This window comes from Odocoileus virginianus, chromosome 6 (assembly GCF_023699985.2).
Source record: "Odocoileus virginianus isolate 20LAN1187 ecotype Illinois chromosome 6, Ovbor_1.2, whole genome shotgun sequence".
Lineage (NCBI taxonomy): Eukaryota > Metazoa > Chordata > Mammalia > Artiodactyla > Cervidae > Odocoileus > Odocoileus virginianus.
The window spans coordinates 18,323,137-18,345,367 of NC_069679.1; the positions used below are offsets into that span (position 1 = coordinate 18,323,137).

General features: G+C 38.3%; 1 protein-coding gene across 3 annotated transcripts in view; it reads left to right on the forward strand.

Annotated features, from left to right (window-relative positions):
* Positions 1-279: 279 nt before the first annotated feature.
* The window catches only part of SLC12A6 (solute carrier family 12 member 6), a 92,159-nt gene continuing 70,207 nt past the window's right edge, over positions 280-22,231 (forward strand). The window contains exons 1-2 of one of the 3 annotated variants that reach the window (XM_020904092.2): positions 288-374; positions 489-775. In XM_020904092.2, the coding sequence (XP_020759751.1) occupies positions 505-775 (271 nt within the window). In that variant the 5' untranslated portion in view covers positions 288-374; positions 489-504. Of the gene's footprint in view, positions 776-21,311; positions 21,531-22,231 lie in introns of those variants that run through there. The other 2 variants (XM_020904093.2, XM_020904094.2) reach the window with 2 other exon arrangements.

The window sequence follows — 22,231 nt, forward strand, 5'->3', positions numbered from 1 at the left end:
CTGATCCATGCTGTAAATTCGTCTGATAGGGGTGGGCTTGTGCGCACTTCGCTCAACTAACCGTGGGACATTTACAGATTAAAAAAAAAGGACTAACTACCTCGGCCGATACCTTAGGGTCGAGGCGAGAAAGGCTTCGTCACCTGCTTTTCTGACCATGGCCCTGAGCCCACATCCCTGGACCAGAGGAGATAACTAGGTATCTCTTTCATTCTGAAGGAACGAAGTTTCACGAGATTGGCATCGTTTTGTCTTTTTTTTTTTTTTTTTTTTAAATATTTTTCAACTGTTGGTAGTGCACTTTTTAGGACAGCTTGAATTCTTGAGTAGAAGGATTCTTATATGTAGTGGCTCTTCGTGTGATGTAAATCAAGGTAACTGAAGGTTTTTCTTGTTTTTAGTTATCTTTTCTATTTTTGCAATCAGAAGTAGCTTGCAAAGGAGGAAGGGTTTTGCAGGGGTTTTCTTTTTTCCTTGTCCTTGTAAAGGAAGAGAAAAATAAAAATGCATCCTCCAGAAACCACCAGCAAGATGGCTTCAGTTCGGTTCATGGTGACACCAACAAAGATCGATGACATTCCAGGTTTGTCAGACACCAGTCCGGACCTCAGCTCTCGATCCAGTTCCCGAGTAAGATTTAGCTCCCGGGAAAGTGTGCCCGAAACCAGCCGTAGTGAGCCTATGAGTGAGATGTCTGGAGCCACCACCTCCCTGGGAACGGTTGCACTGGATCCAGCCAGTGACCGGACATCTAACCCCCAGGATGTTACTGAGGGTGAGTAGAAACATAGATAACAAAATACTTCCATTACTGACCTGTTTGTCCAGGGAGAAAATATACCGAGAGATCACGTTTCCATTATAGAATCATCATTAGGAACCAAGGAACCTCTTTTTGAGATGTTTACGAAGCCTTTAGGATAATGGTTTGCATAGCGAATCTCTGTAGTAGTAACTTGGTGTGTTTGAAGGTATATGGCAAGAAGGAAAGTGGTTGTGTTTTGACTTCCTCATTTTTGTTTCAGACTTGAAATGGATCTTTTGGCTAAGGATGAGTATCAAAGAATTTAATCATTTTTCAGGAAGGAGAATCCTAAATGGTAAAATTTAGCGGAGAATTGGCTTTGGGGGTCTAACTATGACAGTTTGCTTTAAAGGTCAGTTACGTGGAGTAGTTATTGATCATATCTTAGTTATTGGCTTTCCTAAAGAGACTTAAGATACTGTATCACAAATTCTTTTTAAAAATTTATATTTTTACAGAGGCAGTTGTTCCAGTAGCTAAGCTCAGCCAGGGTGAGGGTGGGTAGATCTGAGTGGGCTACCCATCTGAGTGGCCCTGTCCAGTGGAGAATTCTGAAGAGGCTTTTAGGGCCTGATTCCACATGATTTTTTTTTTTTTTGTCCATTTTGTACTTTAGGTGGCATGTACTGAGTATTAAGCCTTTGTAGTCAGGAATAGCACATGAGCCACTTTTGACTTGTATTGACCACTGCAGACCTTTAGCTTCCTAAAGCAATTTGTGTCAACAGGCTTGGAGGTTTCCATTGCGTTTAGTGAGGAAGAGGTGATGAAATAAAACAGGTCATAACATTTTTTGGACTAAAGTAGAAAATTTTGAGAAATACCGTACTGCTTTATATACTTAGTTTTATGCTATGTTCTAACATAGATCTGTCTGGTAATGAAAATTCTCTTAAGAATTTTAAAAGCTCTTAAAATGATATTCTACCCACATTTGAAAACCATCTTCAGCCACTGACTTGCTATTTTCCGGTGTCAGGAAATATTGTTCCTTCTAACCTACAGGGTGCAGGAAACCAAAATGATTTTAGTTCCTTATTTCTGTTTAGTGTGTTTTAATGTGAAGAGACAAGGTAGATTTGCTAGTTTATAGTCCTTGACTAATTTTTTTTTTTTTTTTTATGAAGACCTTACAGGTCAATTCCTGGACTTAACAATTTTCACCTTCATGACAGAGTTTATGTTATGTACCATGGTATTAAAATTACATTATGGAATTAAAATAATTTATCATCTTCTCTTCTTCCACATTCTAAATTATAGTTTTAGTTTTTACCCTTTATACTGTATTTAGGTTGTAAAAATACCAGGTTTGTTTTTTAATGTTGTATTTGTCATTTGTTGTTCTTTAGTCTCGAAGTCCTGTCTGACTCTTTTGTGACCCCACGGCCTGTAGCCCACTAGGCTCCTCTGTCCATGGGATTTCCCAGGCAAGAATACTGGAGTGGATGGCCATTTCCTTCTCCAGGGGATCTTCCCGACCCAGGGATCAAACCCAAGTCTACTATTTGGCAGGCGGCTTCTTTATCGCTGAGCCACCTGGAAAGCCTGTAATTGTTATTAGGTAACACAGGTTCTATTCCTGGGTGCGGAAGGTCCTCTGGAGTAGGAAATGGCAACCTACTCCAGTATTCTTGCCTGGGAAATCCCCTGGACAGAGGAGCCTGACAGGCTTCAGGTCATGGGGTTGCAAAAGACTTGGACATGACTGAGCACACATACACAACTCATAGTTAAGTGTTGATAGGTTTGCAAGTTATGTATTATAGAATTGTATTTTTGTTGTTTCTAAAAGTAGACATATCAGTAATGTATTAACCTTGCAGAAACAGGATACTTGTCTGGGCTGCTCTTCTTATCTATAAGCTGTTCTTTAAGGTCTACAGTGGTATCACTTTACACCATAAGAGTAAAACCATATAACTGCGGACTTATCTAGGTGAAATCTGTCTTGTTTAGGTGGGTACTAAAGTTACAGCTTGGTCCTCTAACATATTCCTTAATATTTAGTTTATGGTACTAGATGAAAGGGAAATTAACAGTCCGGCCATTAGATCACACTTTTTCCTAGAGTATTCTTGGGAAATGAGTTTCCTACTTTCCCAGTGACCTATTTTTTTCTTACTATCTTAAAAAAAATTCTTATTATGGTAATCATCCTGTGATATATTTCCCACACCATTGGAGAGAACTGGTTAGAAACATACTTATTTTACTTTTGGTCTTGTAATATGCAGATGCCATTATTAGACTTAGATGTTGTGGCTCAGCTGGTAAGGAATCCGCCTGCAATGTGGGAGACCTGGGTTTGATCCCTGGGTTAGGAAGATCCCCTGGAGAAGGGAAAAGCTACCCACTCTAGTATTCTGGCCTGGAGATTTCCATGGTCTGTATAGTCCATGGGTGGCAAAGAGTTGACTGAGTGACTTTCACTTTCACTTTCAAACTTCAAAGAATGCTGTTGTCAAGAAAATCAAGGACATGTGTTAATCTATATTTGTCTTTGGGCTGGATTTAATAAAGGAAAACAACTACTTCCTTGACTCTATCCATATGCTCATAAGATATTTCAGAATTGTTTCTTGTTTTACCACTTAGAATTGTATTATTATTATTATTTTGGTCTTTTTTATATCCTTCAGTGATTGCAGCATTGGTATGATTCTCTCTTTTCTCCACAATTCCCTTGCCTTCCACATTTCTTCCCATCTTCCGTTTATTATCTTGTCATATACCTTTATTAACATTACATTACACAACCAAGGAGGGGTGACACACGAAGTTTTAAATATTTCTATCTGTATTTTAATTTTTTTCTACTGTTGGCCTGTTGAGTAGTAATTATCTTTCTGCTGTCAAAGTATTTATAGTTCTCTTTCATTTTGTCACTGTCTCATTAGAATTTCTGGGACTGTCAGGCTGGTAAATAAAATCAACAATCTTAGCACTATACTTGCTTGTGCCTGAAGAATGCTTTAAATGTACAGAAGGAACTTTTGAGAGTGGACATCTCCAGAGAGTTATGAAAACAGTGGAGAGAAGGAATTTCCCTTTAAACAATTCAGTAAGGCATATACAATTTTTTATATTGAGAGTGTATCACTTTTATTCTTTATATGAGAAATTCTGCCTTTAAAAAAATCATTTCTTTTCTTCTTTTGGGTTGTGCTGGTTCTTTTTTTTTTTTTAAGTTCTACCATTTTATTGCTACCAACCCATCTCCCTCCACCCTCGTGCACACATGCTCAGTCATGTAACCCCATGGACTGCAGCTCGCCAGGCTCCTCTGTCCATGGACTTTCCCAGGCAAGAACACTGGAGTGGGCTGCCAGTTCCTTCTCCGTCTGCTGGTTCTTCGTTCTGCTCTCAGGGCTTTCTGTGCCGTGAGTGGGGCCTCTTCTTCATTGTGGTGTATGGACTTCTCGCGGCGGTGACTTCTCTCGTTGCAGAGCACAGGTCTAGTCCTGAGGGCTTCAGTAGTTGTGGCACGTGGGCTTTAGTTGCCTGCGGCATGTGGAATCTTCTTGGACCAAGGATCAAACCCATGTCCCCTGCATTAGCAGGCAGATTCTTATCCACTGTACCACTAGGGGAATCTGAGAGTGTTATCACTTCTAATTAAAAAAAAAAATGTGGTAGCCATAGCATATTAGTTAGGGAACTTTCAGATGATCAAGAATCAAATCCTCGTCAAACCCTATTTTAATAAATGAGGAAACTAAGGGTTACAGCGATGGTTATTTGTAGATTCTGAGTGGCAGAGCCGAGAGTGAAGTGCAGGCCTCCTGACCTCTCTGTTCAGGACTTTCCGTTTGCCTCTGCGACATGAACATTTTTTACGTTGGTCTCTTTAACTATTTGGTTAACTTAAATGATTGCTAAAATAATAATGCCAATATAGAGCAGAGAACATATCTTTATATGTCTTATACAGGGTCTAGTAACATTTCAACCTTTTCTAATTCAACAAATGCTCCTGGGGGCTCTGATATGTATGAGGCACTCCAGTAGAAATTATAGGTCAACCCCATTTTACTAAATACTCAGGTAAAATATAGGTTCCGCCTTTGGAGAGCTCATAGAAATAGTGGTAAAAATGACAAGAATGCTTGCACCAACTTTTACTGAGCAATTAATATGGGTTAGGCCTGTTCTTGGAGAAGGAAATGGCAACCCACTCCAGTGTTCTTGCCTGGAGAATCCCAGGGACGGGGGAGCCTGGTGGGCTGCCGTCTATGGGGTCGCACAGAGTCGGACACGACTGAAGAGACTTAGCAGCAGCAGCAGGCCTGTTCTGGGTGTGAAGGATGCAGGACTGAGAAAAAGAATCCCATTACTGTTCTAAAGAAAGTTATGATAATTTACATGTTTCAATGCCATTCTCCCATATCATCCCACCCTTGCCCTCTCCCACAGAGTCCAGATGACCCAGAGGGATGGGATGGGGAGGGAGGTGGGAGGCGGGTTCAGGTTGAGGAACACATGTACACCCATGGAGGATTCAAGTCAGTGTATGGCAAAACCAATACAATATTGTAAAGTAAAATAATAAATAAATTTTTTAAAAAGTTATGATCTAATAGAGAAAGCAAACAAAATTTTGTATAAATTAAAATGCTGTATGATAAATGTAGGAAGAGAAGTGTACATTAAAATACAAAAAAGAAAAATAAAGTAAAATTTAGAATAATACAGTAGAAAAATACAATAAAGGAAAATGATGAACTGAGGGAAAAATGAACTGAGACCCTGAGAGACTGGAGGACTTGACAGGTAAAATGGTAGTGAAAGATATAGAAGGGTCAAAGACTGTGATCAGATGTTTGAATGTTGGGGTCAGTGTATTCAGAGGTGGAGCAGTTCCAGTGTTAACGTGATCCTAGTGTACAGCCTTGGGAATGGGTTTCTGAGGTGGAGTAAAAATAAAAGCCAGTTGAGTCAAGAAGCTCCAAGTGTACTTTGAGGCTGGCTGTCACCAAATTTTTATTGAGGGTTGTTGGCTGCTCGAGAGGCAAGAGTAATTTAGATAGGCCTCTTCTGCGTGGGGTCACCTCTCTCTGACACCTTGTCTCATTCAACCTCAAATCCACATAGATCAGATCTCTAAGTCCCTATGTCTCTTACTTCTATAGCACCTATTTTAGTTAGGCTGTAAGGTTCTTAAGCAGAGGGACTCAAAGCTGTCTTTGTATCCTCAGAGCATAATGTTGTCAGTTTAAAAAAAAATGCACAGCCTAAAAGTTGAAGGTTAGATTTTATTTGGCAGACTGACTGAGGACTTCAACCCGAAGATAGCCTCTCAATAAATGCTGAGGCGCTGTTGTAAAGGAGGAGGGTATGGAGGAGCCAGGATATATATATAGGAGTTTTTGCCAAAAAACCAAATAGTTGAAACATAAAAAGATTACTGCTTGTTAAGGAAAACTAGCCATCTCAAGTTAACAAATTCAGTGCTTCTCTGTGTATGAGAAGGTGCGGAACTCTGGGCTTGTGGAAATCATTCCTTTGAGATGCACCGTGGCTGTGTAGGGCCGGTGTCCTGTTTTCCTCCATGTTGAATCTCCTTGAGGTGCACCGCTGGGGGTGACTGCAATGGCAGATGTCTTGATGGCCTCGGCAGCCATTGTTCACTGATACGGCAGCCAGTATTCTTTGTCCGTCGCATTTAAAGCTCTTCAGCCAGAAGTGGGGACCATAGCGCAAAAGGAAAGAGGGATTAATATACATGTGAAGAATTTTCCTACTATAGGTGGGCTTCAAAGGGTAAGTAGACATTCACTAAGTGGATAAGGCCTGGCAGTCTTTTCCTTAAGTGCTGATAGGTCTTAACAAATATTTATCTGCACTTGGCACCATCACATTACACACAGACATTAAGCCCTCTCTACTGATCCACCAATTCTGTATTATTGGTATTCATATCAGTCTCTTGAGCTGGGATTAAATAATGTTTGACTAAGAATCAGAATAAAATTGGAAAGCTGTCTTTTTTTCTCATAAAAACATGTTTCAAAGTACCAAGCACTTTTTTTATGCTTTTGAAAAAAAAGTCTAATTTTTTGCACCAAACAAAACTAAGTGAATTACATTGTATTAATTATAGGTGACTATTAACTTTCTTTTAAATATACCTTTCATATTATATGATTATTGAATACTATCCATTTCACTTTGACATGCTAATAAAGAGCTGTAACTAACAGTGTATAGGGATAGTTTTGTAAAAACATGTGGATTTGGTACCTTCCTAGTTTTCCTAATAGCATCCTCTGGTAGATGTTTTTTTCCCCAAGCTCAATTCTTACCCCCCATTTTTTGAAAAGACAAATTATGACTTGTGTGAGACATTTTGGTTACAGACCACGTCCGTTTTTCCCCTCTGCTCAATACTGCAGAGTTAGTGATTAAATTTCATAATGTATTATCAATATCTTATACTGCAAGTAGCAATCCGCTAAATCCAGAAGTGGCAAGTTTTATTGAATAATTAGAATTTTCAACAAATAAGTGAATACAGTGGAAGAGGAGTTGATGAAAAGGAGGAAAGACTATTTCAGATAAAAAGAATATCAACCAAATACATGTGTGGACTTTTTTTTGGATCCCGATGTGAACAAACAACTGTAAAAAGACTTGAGAAAATCAGGGAAACATGACCATGCACTTAATACTAAACAACATTAAGGAATTATTGTGAATTTTCTTAGGTATATTTATGACACTGGTAATGTAAAGCCCTTATCTATAGAGATACATATTGACATATTAACAGGTGAAGTGAAGTGTGCTCCACCCTCCTCTCATACCAAAAAAAGTAAAATTTGAGAGATAGACTGGCAAACATTTATGATTTGTTGAATTGGAGTGAAAGGTACATGAGGATTCATTTAACTGTTTTCTCTGATTTTGTGTATATTTGAAAACATCTGTAATACAAGCTTTTAAAAAGTTGGACTCCGGGTGGAGAGGGAGGTGGGAGGGGGGACTGGGATGGGGAGTACATGTAAATCCATGGCTAATTCATATCAATGTATAACAAAAACTACTGTAATGATGTAAAGTAATTAGCCTCCAACTAATAGAAATTAAAAAAAAAAATTAAAAAAAAAAAAAATGTTGGACTGAAACCCAGAAACAGATTTAATAGAAAGGACTTTCTTTTATAGAGTCTGTCCTAGAATACTCTAGATATTTGATTAAATATTAGTGACTGGAAGAGTGATCACTTCAACTTCTTGTCTTTTATCCTGGGTGGTCTCTCCTATCTCCTCACTAATTCTTTGCATCAGAGGCCTTTTTCTTTTCCTGTCAGAGGCATGTTTCTTTTTTCTTTTTAATTTATTTTTTCATGAAGGATAATTGCTTTACAGAATTGTGTTGCTTTCTGTCAAACCTCAGCATGAATCAGCCATCGATATACATATATCCCCTTTTTGAACCTCCCTCCCATCTCCCGCCCCATCCCACCCCTCTAGATTGATACTGAACCCCTGTTCAAGTTTCCTGGGCCATACAGCAAATTCCCATTGGCTATATATTTTGCATATAGTAATAAAAGTGTCCATATTATTCTTTCCATACATCTCACCGTCTCCTCCCCTCTCTCCATATTCGTAAGTCTATTCTCTATGCCTGTTTCTCCATTGTTTCCCTGTAAATAAATTCTTCAGTACCATTTTTCTAGATTCCGTATATATGCATTAAAATACGATATTTATCTTTCTCTTTCTGTCTCACTTCACTCTGTATAATAGGTTCTAGGTTCATCCACCTCATTAGAACTGACTCAGATGTGTTCCTTTTCTAGCTGAGTAATATTCCATTGTGTATATGTAACACAGCTTCTTTATCCATTCATCTATTGATGGACATGAAGATTGCTTTCATGTTCTAGCTATTGTAAATAGTGCTGCAGTGAACAATGGGATATAGGTGTCACTTTCAATTTTGGTTTCCTCAGGGTATATGCCTCGGAGTGGGATTGCTGGGTCGTGTGGTGGTTTTATTCCTAGTTTTTTAAGGAATCTCCATACCGTCTTCCGTAGTGGCTGTATTAATTTACATTCCCATCAACAGTGCAAGAGCATTCCCTTTTCTCCACACCCTCTCCAGCATTTATTGTTTGTAGACTTTTTGATGAGGACCATTCTGACCAGTGTGAGGTGATATCTCATTGCAGTTTTGATGTGCATTTCTGAGGGATTCTCATAAACTTTGTTTTGCTATTACCTGTACTGGGACTGGAAGAGAAGGAAGAGGGCCTGGGGACCTAAGAATCTTATATAGTCATGCTTTTCCATGTTAAAGCTGTTAAAATAAGAGGAATGTTTTAAGGCAATTTGTGCTGACCTAGAAGGATGATATTTTGCTGTAAACTTGGATTGAAGCTGCTCTTTTTTTTCTTCCTCTGTATAAGAAATGCTTTTGGACTAGCCAGACCTAAAATGGCCTCTTTTGCAAGCTTCACTGGAAAAGGGCAAACTGGATTTCAGTCTCTCCCTCCTTGCCCTTTTGGCCTGATATAATCTGCATAACTTCACCTGGTGGGCCTGTTGACTCAGAGTAATGCACATTATATGTATTTAAGTTCTTAGTGATATGTTTCTTAGCAGTAGATATGCAGATTTGGAGAGCTGTATTATAGGAATTATAAAAGCACTTTATTTTGTGATTGTGTAAAACAGTGTATTATTTTAATGAAATTTTAGAAGTAAGTGGAAAACCAAGAAGATATTCCCATTAAAACCTTGTTATTAGTGCTTTGGTGTACTTTGTAGAATCCCTGCATCATTGATGTATAAAGTTATGAGCACAAAACTGCAGCGCATACAACACACACTCCCAAACACACACACAGCACCTTGCTTTAACTGCAGAAGTTCAATAATTGATTAATAGGAAATGTTATTACTATATTTGCTCAGTTCCAAAGTGTTCGTCAAAGTATTAACATTTCTGATTCTCAAGTGTGTCTTACTTTTGAAAAATTTTAATCTCCTTAAATCACAGGTAGAACTTAAAGTTACCAGGATATCAGAATCAAACCAATATTGTAAATAAGTCATTCTGAAAGGCTATGCAAAACTTGAAAATTTGAAGTTACTTCTGGGTATCTTAACTGAAAAAATGTAAGGGCTAAAGCTTTTTTCTCCTTAAAATTTATGTTTTTGTATTTGGACAGGATAGAAAAATGAAAACAAAAGCAATATTAAGTTGTTAGGAAATGGTAGATATACTTAGGTCTTAGTTAGTTTTTTTTTTTTTTCCTTCCTGGCAGGGAGAGTAGTTTGGCCATGCTGGGTGCATGTGGGAATCTTAGTTCCTTGACCAGGGATTGACCTCATGCCCCTTGCATTGGGAGCAAGAAGTCTTAACCACTGGACCACCAGGGAAATCCCATGTTTTTTTTCTTTTTAAAATTTCCTGTTATTTTAACTGAGAGCTGGGTTTCAGTCTTCTGCTTTGTATTTTTGTTGCTCCATAGCTAAGCCTTATTATATTTTATATGGCCTTGAGAAATCCATGCAAGATACTCAGTTGATAGCATTTGTCTGTTTACAGGTGGGACCTTTTTGTAGATAGCTTTAATATTTGGCAAAATGGCACCTAAGTTTCCTCTATTGTATCAAAAGCTTTTTACTTTGTGGATAAGAATATTCATTTTTCATATTGTTAATTTTTAAAAAGCAAACAGTATTAAGTTTAAAACTCTTGTATACACATGTACAGTTTCACTTCAAGGAGCTGTGATAATTAAATCCATCTGAAATTTATCTTTATTTTGAGAGCATTTACTTTTAATGTTTAAGCATCTTTTTATATCCAGAAATAATTCACAGTGGCTAATTTACATCAAGATGGTTATAAAAAAATTCTGCTTTTTATTTTATTTTTTTCTAGTTTAGCAGTGTGCTAATTTCCAAACAATTCTATTAGGAATTAATAGAAAATAGAGAATTACATGAGGTTAATTCTCTGTTGAAAAATCATCAGTTTTGATATTATTTCATTTAAAAAATAATGTCATTTACTTATGAGTTAAGATAGATTTCTTCTGCAGGAAAATGAAGCTGACAAGGTTAAGTAACCTGTCCAAAGTCTTACAAAAAATAAATTGAAGAACAGTGATTTGAACCCAGTGTGTGTGATTCTAACACCACGGCTGTTATCTGTTCTTGGCTGTGCTGAGTCTTGCCGCGCACCGACTTTTCTGGTTGTGGCTGAGACGGGGTCCTCTCCAGTTGCAGCGCCTGGGTTTTTCTCACGGTGGTGGCTTCTCTTTACTGCAGGGCACAGGCCCTCGGGCACTCAGGCTGTCGTTGGGGTTTGTAGGCCTCGTTGCCCTGTGGCACGTGGAGTCTTCCTGGAACAGGAATTGAACTCCTGTCACCTGCATTGGCAGGTGGAATCCTAACCCACTGGACCATCAGAGAAGTCCAAACACCAGTATTCTTGTCATTACACTCTGCTAATGCAGCAAGGCAAACTGATTGTCTGAGGAGGCCTTAAAATTGCTGAGAAAAGAAGAGAAGTGAAAGGAAAGGAGAAAAGGAAAGATACACCCATCTGAATTTAGAGTTCCAAAGAATAGCAAAGAGAGATAAGAAAGCCTTCTTAAGTGGACAGTGCAAAGAAATAGAGGAAACAACAGAGTGGGAAAGACTAGAGACCTCTTCAAGAAAATGAGAGATACCAAGGGAACATCTTAGGCAAAGATGGACGCAATAAAGGACAGAAATGGTATGGACGTAAAAGAAGAGGTGGCAAGAATACACAGAAGAACTACACAAAAAAGATCTTCATGACCCAAGCTCACACCATGATGGTGTGTATGATCACTCACCTAGAGCCAGATATCCTGGAGTGTGACGTCAGTTGGCCTGAGGAAGCATCACTACGAACAAAGCTAGTGGAGATGATGGAATTCCAGCTGAGCTCTTTTCAGATTCTAAAAGGTGATGCTGTTAAAGTGCTGCACTCAGTATGCCAGCAAATCTGGAACAGTCAGCAGTGGCCACGGGTCTGGAAAAGATTAGTTTTCATTCCAATCCCAAAGAAAGGCAATACTAAAGAATGTTCAAACTGCCACACAACTGCACTTATTTCACATGCTAGCAAGGTTGTGCTCAAAATCCTTCAAGCTAGGTTTCAACGATACATGAACCTAGAATTTCCAGATGTGGAAGCTAGATTTAGAAAAGGCAGAGGAACCAGAGATCAAATTCCCAACACCTATTGGATCATAGGAAAAGCAAGGAAATTCCAGAAAAACATCTACTTCTGCTTCATTGACTACAGTAAAGCCTTTGACTGTGTGATCACGACAAACTGGAAAATTCTTAGATGGGAATACCAGACCACCTTACCTGCCTCCTGAGAAATCTGTATGCAGGTCAAGAAGCAACGGTTAGAACTAGACATGGAACAATGGACTGGTTCCAAACTGAAAAGGAGTATATCAAGGCTGTATATTGTCACCTTGTTTATTTAACTCATAGGCAGAGTACATCATGCAAAATGCTGAGCTGGATGAAGCTCAGACTGGAATCAAGATTCCTGGGAGAGATATCAATAACCTTAGATAGGCAGATGACACCACCCTAACGGCAGAAACTTCCTCTTTAGAGGAAATAAAGAGCCTCTTGATGAAGATAAAAGAGGAGAAGTTAAAAAGCTGGACTAAAATTCAGCATTCAAAAAACTTAAGATCATGGCATCTGATCCCATCACTTCATGGCAGATAGATGGGAGACAGTGGAAACATTTATTTTCTTGGACTCCAGAATCACTGCAAATGGTGACTGCAGCCATGAAATTAAAAGGCACTTGGCTCCTTGGAAGAAAAGCTATGACAAACATAGACAGCACATTAAAAAGTGGAGACATTACTTTGCTGACAGAGGTCCATCTAGTCAAAGCTATGGTTTTGCCAGTAGTCACATATGGATGTGAGAATTGGATCATAAAGAAGGCTGAACATCCAAGAATTGATGCTTTTGAACTGTGGTGTTGCAGAAGACTCCTGAGAGCCCCTTGGACTGCCAAGGAGATCAAACCATTCTATCCTAAAGGAAATCAGTCCTGAATATTCATTGGAAGGACTGATACTGAAGCTGAAGCTCCAATACTTTGGCCACCTATGAAGAACCGACCCATTGGAAAAGGCCATGATGCTGGGAAAGATTGAGGGCAGGAGGAGAAGAGGGGGATAGAGGATAAGATGGTTGGGTGATGTCATCGACTCAATGCACACGAGTTTGGGCAAACTCTGGGAGATGGTGACGGACAGGGAAGCCTGGCCAACAACTGTTGTTGGCTCTGCTGCAATATTTATTAAGCTGCAAATGTGTAATAGAGAAGAAGAGGTATGAGGAAATGCAAGTTTTATGTTCTGTGTATATTTTTGCAGTTATTTTGCCTCACATTGTGGGCATGAAAGGAAATGGTTTTTTAAAAAATATGGTAAAATGATGTTTCCAGAACAACCTAAGGTTCTATGTTCCTGGTAAGAAATCTGGCCTAAAAATGCATTTTTCACTCTCTTTTACACAAATGATCTCAAATACTTAGGGCATTATGAAAGTGAACGTGAAAGTTGCTCAGTTGTGTCCAACTCTTTGCGACCCCATGGACTATACAGGCCATGGAATTCTCCAGGCCAGAATACTGGAGTGGGTATCCTTTCCCTTCTCCGGGGCATCTTCCCAACCCAGGGATCGAGAACCTAGGTCTCCGGCATTGCAGGCGGATTCTTTACCAGCTGAGCCACAAGGGAGGCCCCAGGGCATTATAATAGTGCGTAATTAACATGAAGATTTACTGGTTTAGTTACATTAGTCCATCTAAAAAAAAGCAAGTGAAGAAAGTGTTAGTCGCTCAGTCATGTCCAACTCTTTGCAACCCCATGGACTGTAGCCCACCAGCCTCCTCTTGTCTGTGGAATTCTCAGGCAAGAAAACTGGAGTGGGTTGTCATTCCCTTCTCCAGGCGATCTTCCCAACCCAGGGATCAAATCCAGATCTCCCGCATTGCAGGCAGATTCTTTGCTGTCTGAGCCACCAGGGAAGCCATCTAAAGTTAATTAACATGCATGTTTTGACCCTTGTCTCAATAGATCTATTTTAATTTATTTTTAAACATAAAGTGCTTTTATTAGAGACTTGTTTGTATGAGAGGCAAAAATCCACTCAAAGCATCATCTGTCATTATGCATTAACCTCCAACAGTCATGGGTTCCCACTGGACCACTGAATCTTAACAATAAGTCTGTGCCTGTCATCCTCAGTAGATCTATTTTAAAATGGAGTTTTGTTGCTGGGGAGAAAGAAAGCAATGACTTGTAAAAAATACTTGTTGTCTGACATAAAAATTTACAAGGAAAAAAATAAAAATTTACAAGGAAATTTTGTTTCAAATTATGTTTTCATTTTCCTTTGTTTATATTTTAGAAGTATGTCCTAAATTTTGATAATGTTTAATATCAGTTTTATTTTCTATGCACTATTGGTAGCATTGACTAGAAGCCCATAGATCATATTTCATAATGAAAGAATGAAGTATCGTACCTCAGAAATGAAAATCTGAGTTACTGAGTAAGTAGTTTATGTTTTCATCTTTAGGTTGATTTTGGGGGGCCTCTCATTTGTAGGTTACAGCTGACACTGGGATGAGAAACCTTATATAGGGAATTGCAATACTCTGAAATGATAACAGTAGAAGCTGAGGGCTCTAAGTACTCAAAGGCTTTTGATAATGCCTTCTTTAGTATTTGGATCAGTAGCCAAAATGAATGGCATAGCCCTCAAACTAGCACTAGCCATCAACTATTATTCTTTCCTCTAGTGAAGACTCACAACTTAAGGTTCCTACAGAAGAAGCTGGGCAAGGTGGTACTGTTGTGCTCTCAAGACTGATTCTTACACTCCTGGTTTTATATTGCTTGTTATTATTTAGTTAACAGGACAGTAAGTCTGCAGGCTCCTTGAGGGCAGGAACAGTGTCTTGTTCTCCATGGCATTCCTCTTTCCTGGCATATGGTATATTGAATATATGCATGAATCCTTCGGCCTCAGTAAATCATGAGATTATTCTGATGTTTTGATTTGGAGAACTCTTTGTTATCCTTACCCTATATATAGTATTACGAATCTATCAGAAAATAATGTCTTTTTTGTATTTACTGTCTTTTAGTCATCAGTCCCAAAATACATTATAAATATCATTTTATAAAAATCCATTCATAGACAATTTTATGTAATTTTGAGATTTAGAAGTTTTAATGCCTTACTATCCATGATAGTTGGTCCTCACCAAAGTAACTGACTCATTTAATTCTTTTTATAGTTGTCTACACATCAAGGCAAAATTTAGAATTTGTTATCATTTTTATACTTTAATATTTATTGCCCCAGTATTTGAGGGAGAATAAGGGTTTGCTGAGTATGTTAAATAGGAAATTTGTGTATAATGAGATTCTGTATACTTTTCAAATTTAAGTAGTGAACTGCCCATTTACTTCTAATAAAATGTTCAGAACATTCTTTAACAGAGTGAGGTATTCAGAGTGAGGTATGCAGGTGGTGCTGGACTATGAGCTATTTATAAACCTCCTTACCTCTATGAAGAGATAATTTCAGAAATTAAGTTTTTAGAACTTGCTTAGCAATTTGTTAGAGTAAGTTTTATGTCTGTTGAATCTAATAATAAAAATTGGAATTTGTGTTTTGTATATTTCATTTTCTAGTAATTTTTACTTTATGTTTTTACAGATCTTTTTTTTTTCCCACAATGAATGGCAATTTAAAGAAAAATAGTCCCTTACCAAAGATAATTTGCAATGAGAGTGTGTGGTTCTAGATAATTTGCATAGGTTTTGTATAGGACAGTTCTCAATTTCTTCAAACTTAGTGGAAATACATATATGATTTGCGCTAAAGTTGAGTGTTTTTTAAGATTGATTTGTTTTTGGCTGTGCTTGATATTTGTTGCTGCGCATGGGCTTTCTCTAGTTGCAGTGAGAGGTGACTGCTCTTCTTTGCAGTGCATGAGCTGCTCATTTCAGTGGCTTCTCTCGTTGGGGAGCGTGGGCTTTGGAGCTCGGGCTCGGAAGTTGTGGCGCCCAGGCTTAGCTGCTCCTTGGGCATGTGGGATCATCCTGGACCAGGGATTGAGCGCATGTCCCCTGCCCTGGCATGCAGATTCGTAACCACTAGACCACCAGGGAGGCCTCTAAAATTGAGTGTTTCATGATGGGATTTAACCAAATATCACAAACTGAAAGAATCCTTGTGTTGAAAGTAATTTCCTATTGACTTCCACTGTTTCAGTGTCCTCACTGAAGCTGACATGCCTTTTTTTTTTAAATAAATGGGTTGAATAAAATAAAATGCTGGTTATCATGAGTTGTTAACCATGATTAAAAATTATTAATAGAATAGTGTAGAGTGGTAAATTGTACTTTCAAAATATACCCAAAATAGACCCATTCTTTTAAAGAATGGGCATGATTCTTTAAAAAAAAAAAAAAAAAAGACAGTCACAAGTAAAGTGTTTTAGTGAAAGTACCTAATAAATATAGCATGTATAATATTTAGCCTAAAGAATAAAATGCCCTTTTTGCCCTAGTTTGGCTTTATATCTTATTGCTTGAAAATACCATAGTTTTTTTTAACCATAGATTTTTTAAAAAATGTATTGGTATATAGCTGATTTACAATGTTGTGTTAATTTCTGCTATGTAGCATGTTCTTTTCCATTATGGTTCATTACAGGACATTGAATATAGTTCCCTGTGCTACACAGTAGGACCCTGTTGTTTATCCATTCTTTATATAGTAGTTTGCATCTGCTAATTCCAAACTCCCAATCCATCCCTCCCTCACCCACTGTTCTCTCTGGCAACCACAAATCTGTTCTCCCCAGGATTTTTTTTTTTTTTTTAAATGTAAAAATCCACATATTTCAGACCTGCATGCTGCTGCTGCTGCTGCTAAGTCATGCTAGTCGTGTCCAACTCTGCAACCCCATAGGTGGCAGCCCACCAGGCTCCCCCATCCCTGGGATTCTCCAGGCAAGATCACTGGAGTGGGTTGCCATTTTCTTCTCCAGTGCATGAAAGTGAAAAGTGAAAGTGAAGTCGCTCAGTCCGACTCTTAGCGACCCCATGGACTGCAGCCCACCAGGCTCCTCCGTCCTTGGGATTTTCCAGGCAAGAGTACTGGGGTGGGGTGCCATTGCCTTCTCCTCAGACCTGCATGGTGACTCTCATTTCAAACAGTGTTCAACACTCTGGAATCAAAGTTCAGGAAAAGCATTTATGCAACTCCCTAAATTTTATGTGAAATGAAATTTGACCCATAAGTGATTTGTTCCAAAGTTTTTTAGATTTCAGTGAACTTCGTCTAGTTCATTGTATTTTTTTCCCAACGCTTTTTTATGAGAAATTTCACACATACACAGAAGTTGAGAGATTATGTTATAAATACTCGTAACCATGCCCTCTGGAGGCTACGGTTAGCATTCTGCTGTATTTGTTTTATCATATGTTCATCCCTTCCAATGATCCATCTATTTTTGAAGCATTTCAAAGGTAAGTTGCAGACATCAGTGTGCTTCACACTTAAACACTTCAGTATGTGTATAATTAATGTGTAGTGTATAATTTATAATGTTTTTGAGATTCATTCATGTTGTTGAATGTGTCAGTAATTCATTCCTGGTTATTGTTGGGTAATAGTCTATTATATGAATATACTATAGGTTGTGTATCCTGTGATGGATACCTACTAGGCTGTTTCCTGTTTGAATTGTTCCTATTTGAATTGAATTGATTAAGGCTGCTAGTACATACTTGTTCAAAATTTTTTGTGATTTTAGCTTTTATTTCTCTTTGGGAAATACCTAGAAGAGGAATTGCTGGGTCATAAAGTAGATCTGTGTTTAAATTTATTTTAAAAGTGCCAGACTTTCTTCCAAAGTGGTAAACATTTCCATTAACATTTGCTCTGCATCCTTGCCAACAGTTTCAATTGTGATTTTAATTTGCATTTCCCTGATGGCCACTGATGTTGAGTGTTTTTTTCAATTGCTTATTATTATCCTTGTATATAGCTTCTTTTGTGAATTGTCTGTTTGAATCTTTTGCTCATTTTCTGTTGAGTTGTCTTGTTACTGTTGAGTGGGTGGGGAAGATCCCCTAGAGAAGGGCATGGCAACCCACTCCAATATTCTTGCCTGGAGAATTCCGTGTACAGAGGAGCCTGGTGGGCTACAGTCCGTGGGGTCGCAAAGAGTGGGTCATGACTGAGTGACTGACACTTCCACTTTTCTTGGGAATTTTTGTATATTCAGACCATACGTCCTTTGTCAGGCATATGTTTTATGAATGTTTCCTCCCAGTCTTTGACTTACCTATTCATTTTCATAATGGTGTCAGTTTTATTGTATTTTTTCAGCATTTTATTAAAAAAAATTTCAAACATACAGAAAATTGAAAGACTTAAAGTGAACACTCATATACATACCATCCAGAATCTGTGGTTAACATTTTATTACACTTTTCCTGTCACAACTTGTCTATCTATTTATATGCATTTTAAGCTAAATTGTGGATATCAGTTCATTTTCCCCCAATACCTCAGAATACATACTATTAAATAGAATTCATTATCTGTTTGCAGCTTTTTTTTTCTTTCAAGTTAAACTTTTCATACAGTAAAATACACAACTTTTAAGTGAAGATTGAATGAATTTTAACAAATGCATACACTTGTGGAACTCTTAAACTCCTTGTTAAGATGTAGAATCTTACCAACACTCTGGGAAGTTCTCTTTTGTTCCATCCCAGTTAATCTCCACTTCCATTCCTCCAGAGGCAACCACTGTCCTGGTTTTTTTCCACCATATTACTTTTGCCAGCACTGTCCTGTTGGTTGTTTCATATATTACGTATTCTTTTGTTTAAGGCTTCTGTAATTTAGCATAATGTTTTTGAGACTCATCCATATTGTTGTAGGTATCACTGGTTCATTCCTTTTTATAGCTGAGTAGTAATCCCTTGTATGAATGTATCAGAGTTTATTTACTCATTCTTCTGTGGGCTTCCTGTTTGGGGCTGGGTTTCCAGTTTCGGGCTATTGTTAATAACTGCTGTGAACATTCTTATACAAGTCCTTCTGTGGGAATATATTTTCATTCACAGGGTAAATTCAGGGTGGTAAATACTGAGGAGTGCAATTGTTGGATTATAGAGATAAGTACCAGACCCTTTTCCAGAGTGGTGAACCAGTTTGCGCTTCATTAACAATGTATGAAAGTTACTTCCGATCCACAGCCCCACCACATTTGGTATTATCCATCTTCCCAGTTTTATCTGTCATGCTGGCTATGGAATGGTATACCTCCTTGTTTTAGTTTATTGGTCTTTAAATAGCTGTTTCTTATATCCCACCTTCTCTATCTAACCACTGTTCCTATACAGAACTTACACATCTCTTCTTTGACACTCTCCCCGGCCCCGTTTCTGTATTTAACTTTGCCTTGAATTTTTTATGATCCCGCACTATCTACAGTCCAGTCTAGGAGAGAACTGTTTTAAACTTGCTGACCATTATGGTACCAGAGCATTAAACTGGTAAATAAATTATACCTATTGTAGATTGACAGACATTTGTTACCTTCCTACTTGTTTAGTTTGGGGGGTTTTTTAGAGGGGAGAGGTGACAGGATAACATTTGTACCTAGGGTTATATGTACAAGCTACATATAGATTTATAAACACAAGTAATTGTTTCTGTTCATTGACTATAAAAAATTAGGCACAATTCAACTCTTTTTATAAAATAAATATGAAAAGGTAAGATCCCATTGGAAATATCTAGTGACACTAAAATATTAATAAATTTGAAACCTGGAATATAATATGGAAATCTTTGACAATCTGGCAGTTGTTTTAAGTTCCTTTGAGTAAATTAGTTGAGTCGCTGCCGAAGTGGTTAGTATGGAAAAATCACCACGGGCACTACCACACCTGACTTACTTCTTTCTCTCAGAGAAAAAATCTCAGTAGCTACAAAGTCTTCCTTTTTTTTTTTTCCCTTGTAGTAATTCTCAGCCTTGGCTGCCTGTTAGAACCATTTCAGGGGAACTTTTCAAAGTCCTGTTGCCCAGGTTCTACTCCAGAGCAGTTATATCAGAATATCTAGGATGGGACTCAGACATCAGTAGTTTCAACATCTCCCCCAGCTGATTCCAATTTGTAGCCTAAGATTACAAGCCAGTGTTATACAGGAACCCATGAAATAAAATTTAAGTAAGTGTATATGAGTTTCTTTTCTGTGAAACCTCTATGCTGACTAACATCAAGGGTATTGGAGATTTTTAATTTGGGCTTCACCATTTACAAGCTGTGTGACTTTGGGCAAGTTCTTAGCCTAATGTTTCTGTTTTTGTGATGATTAAATGAGATCCTAGTGAAGTTTCTAGTGCAGTGCAGTGTACAAGTAGGTCTTTAACAGCTATCGGCTTTGTTCTCTTTTGGAAGTGGTATATATTAGAATAAATTAGGATTATAAACCATCATTATTCTCTTTTAAATTTAGTGCAATCTTGTTTGTCAGGTGTTACTAACAATGAAAGCCACCTATTACGTTATTAACATGGAAATTAGCACAGAGCTCCAGTTACTGAACTCTTTCCTGTGTCCGAGTGCTCGGGTAGGGCCTCATACTCTGCTAAAGTTATCAACTGAGAACACAATTACCTGATAAAATATCAGGAGTTAAGTATGTTACCTTCAGTGTGTGCTGAAGGAACTGTACACCTCTCCATCAGAGATTTGCTTGGATTGTTTTTTCTTTAAAACACAATGTTTAAACTCTCTGTACAAAACAAAAAATTCTTAACTCTTCCCATTAAAAATACTTAGCTCTTTTAAACAAATTTGTACTTCCAGGGAAGTTAATGTCTCTTCTTGGGTGTCCTTGTATACCCTACAACATCTCAAACTATGCCTTATATAAAATGCATAGGTATTCGTTAAATATTTGTTGAATGAATGTTCTCATCTGAAAGATAAAACATTGACTTGCATGACTGTTTGCAATATGCTTTGAAATAAAGCAACAACAGAAACTTACAAATAGTTGATTTTCTAAATTGATGTAGTACCAGTCTTTAATGAGCTGTTCCCTAGTCTTTGTCCTGTGAGATGTGAGGGCAGAGGCTGAGATCCTGATGTGCAAAGAACTTGAGGGTGGGTGCACAGTGGACAGTTTCAAGCATTCTTCCCACTTTCCGGTCCTTGGCTTCTCTGGGAAAGCAGCCTAAGCCATTCTTGTGATTCTCACAGTTTAATGACAAATAAGCAAGAGGTGGAATGCCTAATCCTTTTAAGTGAGTGGTAAACACCACCTCGGAAGGCGTGTTTTCCAGGTTCCCCTCCCTTGGGGCTGGAGGTCACGTGAACTGAAAGTACTTCCCGATTCCCCGCCTGGGTCTCCCCTGGGCAGTGATCAGAGTCAGAAAGGGGCACGGCAAGGAAGTGCTAGGCAGCGAAAGTAGACGGGAAGGAAACAGAGGGAGAGCAGCGTCCTCACTGTAACAATGCCACACTTCACGGTGACTAAAGTGGAGGACGCGGAGGAGGGGGCTGCAGCGTCCGCCTCCCAGGGAGGGGAGCCCGGGCTCGCAGAAATAAAAGCCCCGACTCGGCATTCACGTGAACCAGGTGAGTACTCAGCTTGGGAGCTTTGGAAAACTGGAGGTCTCGTGAAAGAAACAGTAACTAAAATACTCGAAATGCCTCGTGAAGAATGGAGAAAAAGTATTGTGGTTCAAGTGCTTTTCAGTCAGCTGTTTCACTCCTTTGTATAGCTGATAACTTTCTTCACATTCTGGTTTGTTTTTCCCCACAATGAGTTCAGTGTTCATTACCTACTGGTGAAACTGAACCGGTACCTGTGTATGAAAAGCGTTTTCAAGCAAAAAGAAAGGTACAGTTAGAGGCAATTTATGTGGAATTTAGAATTCATCTTTTGCTCAGTTTAAATTATATCTGGAAAAGTACATCAACAGGGAGCATGGTTCAGCAGTTTTGTACAGTGGACTTTGCACTTGTACTTCTCAAGTTCTTCAGTATTTTGCCTCAGTTTTTACCAGTTAAAGAGTAATTCAATAGTAAATCGTCTAAGCATTCTTGAATGAAAGAACGAAAGTACAGTAGGTCAATTATGGTGACTAGCATAGCTTCAGGTTTAATAAATTTGATGAATGTGATTATTCCTATTATTCTCTCTAAATGGTAACAATTACTCTTGCTGGGGGAATTGTGGCTTTGAATTTTTAACATGCCATTAAAATCTGAGTTAATATTATGGTATTAAACACAGCCATAGTTTGAAGCCTTTTATATTTTAAGTCTGTAACTTT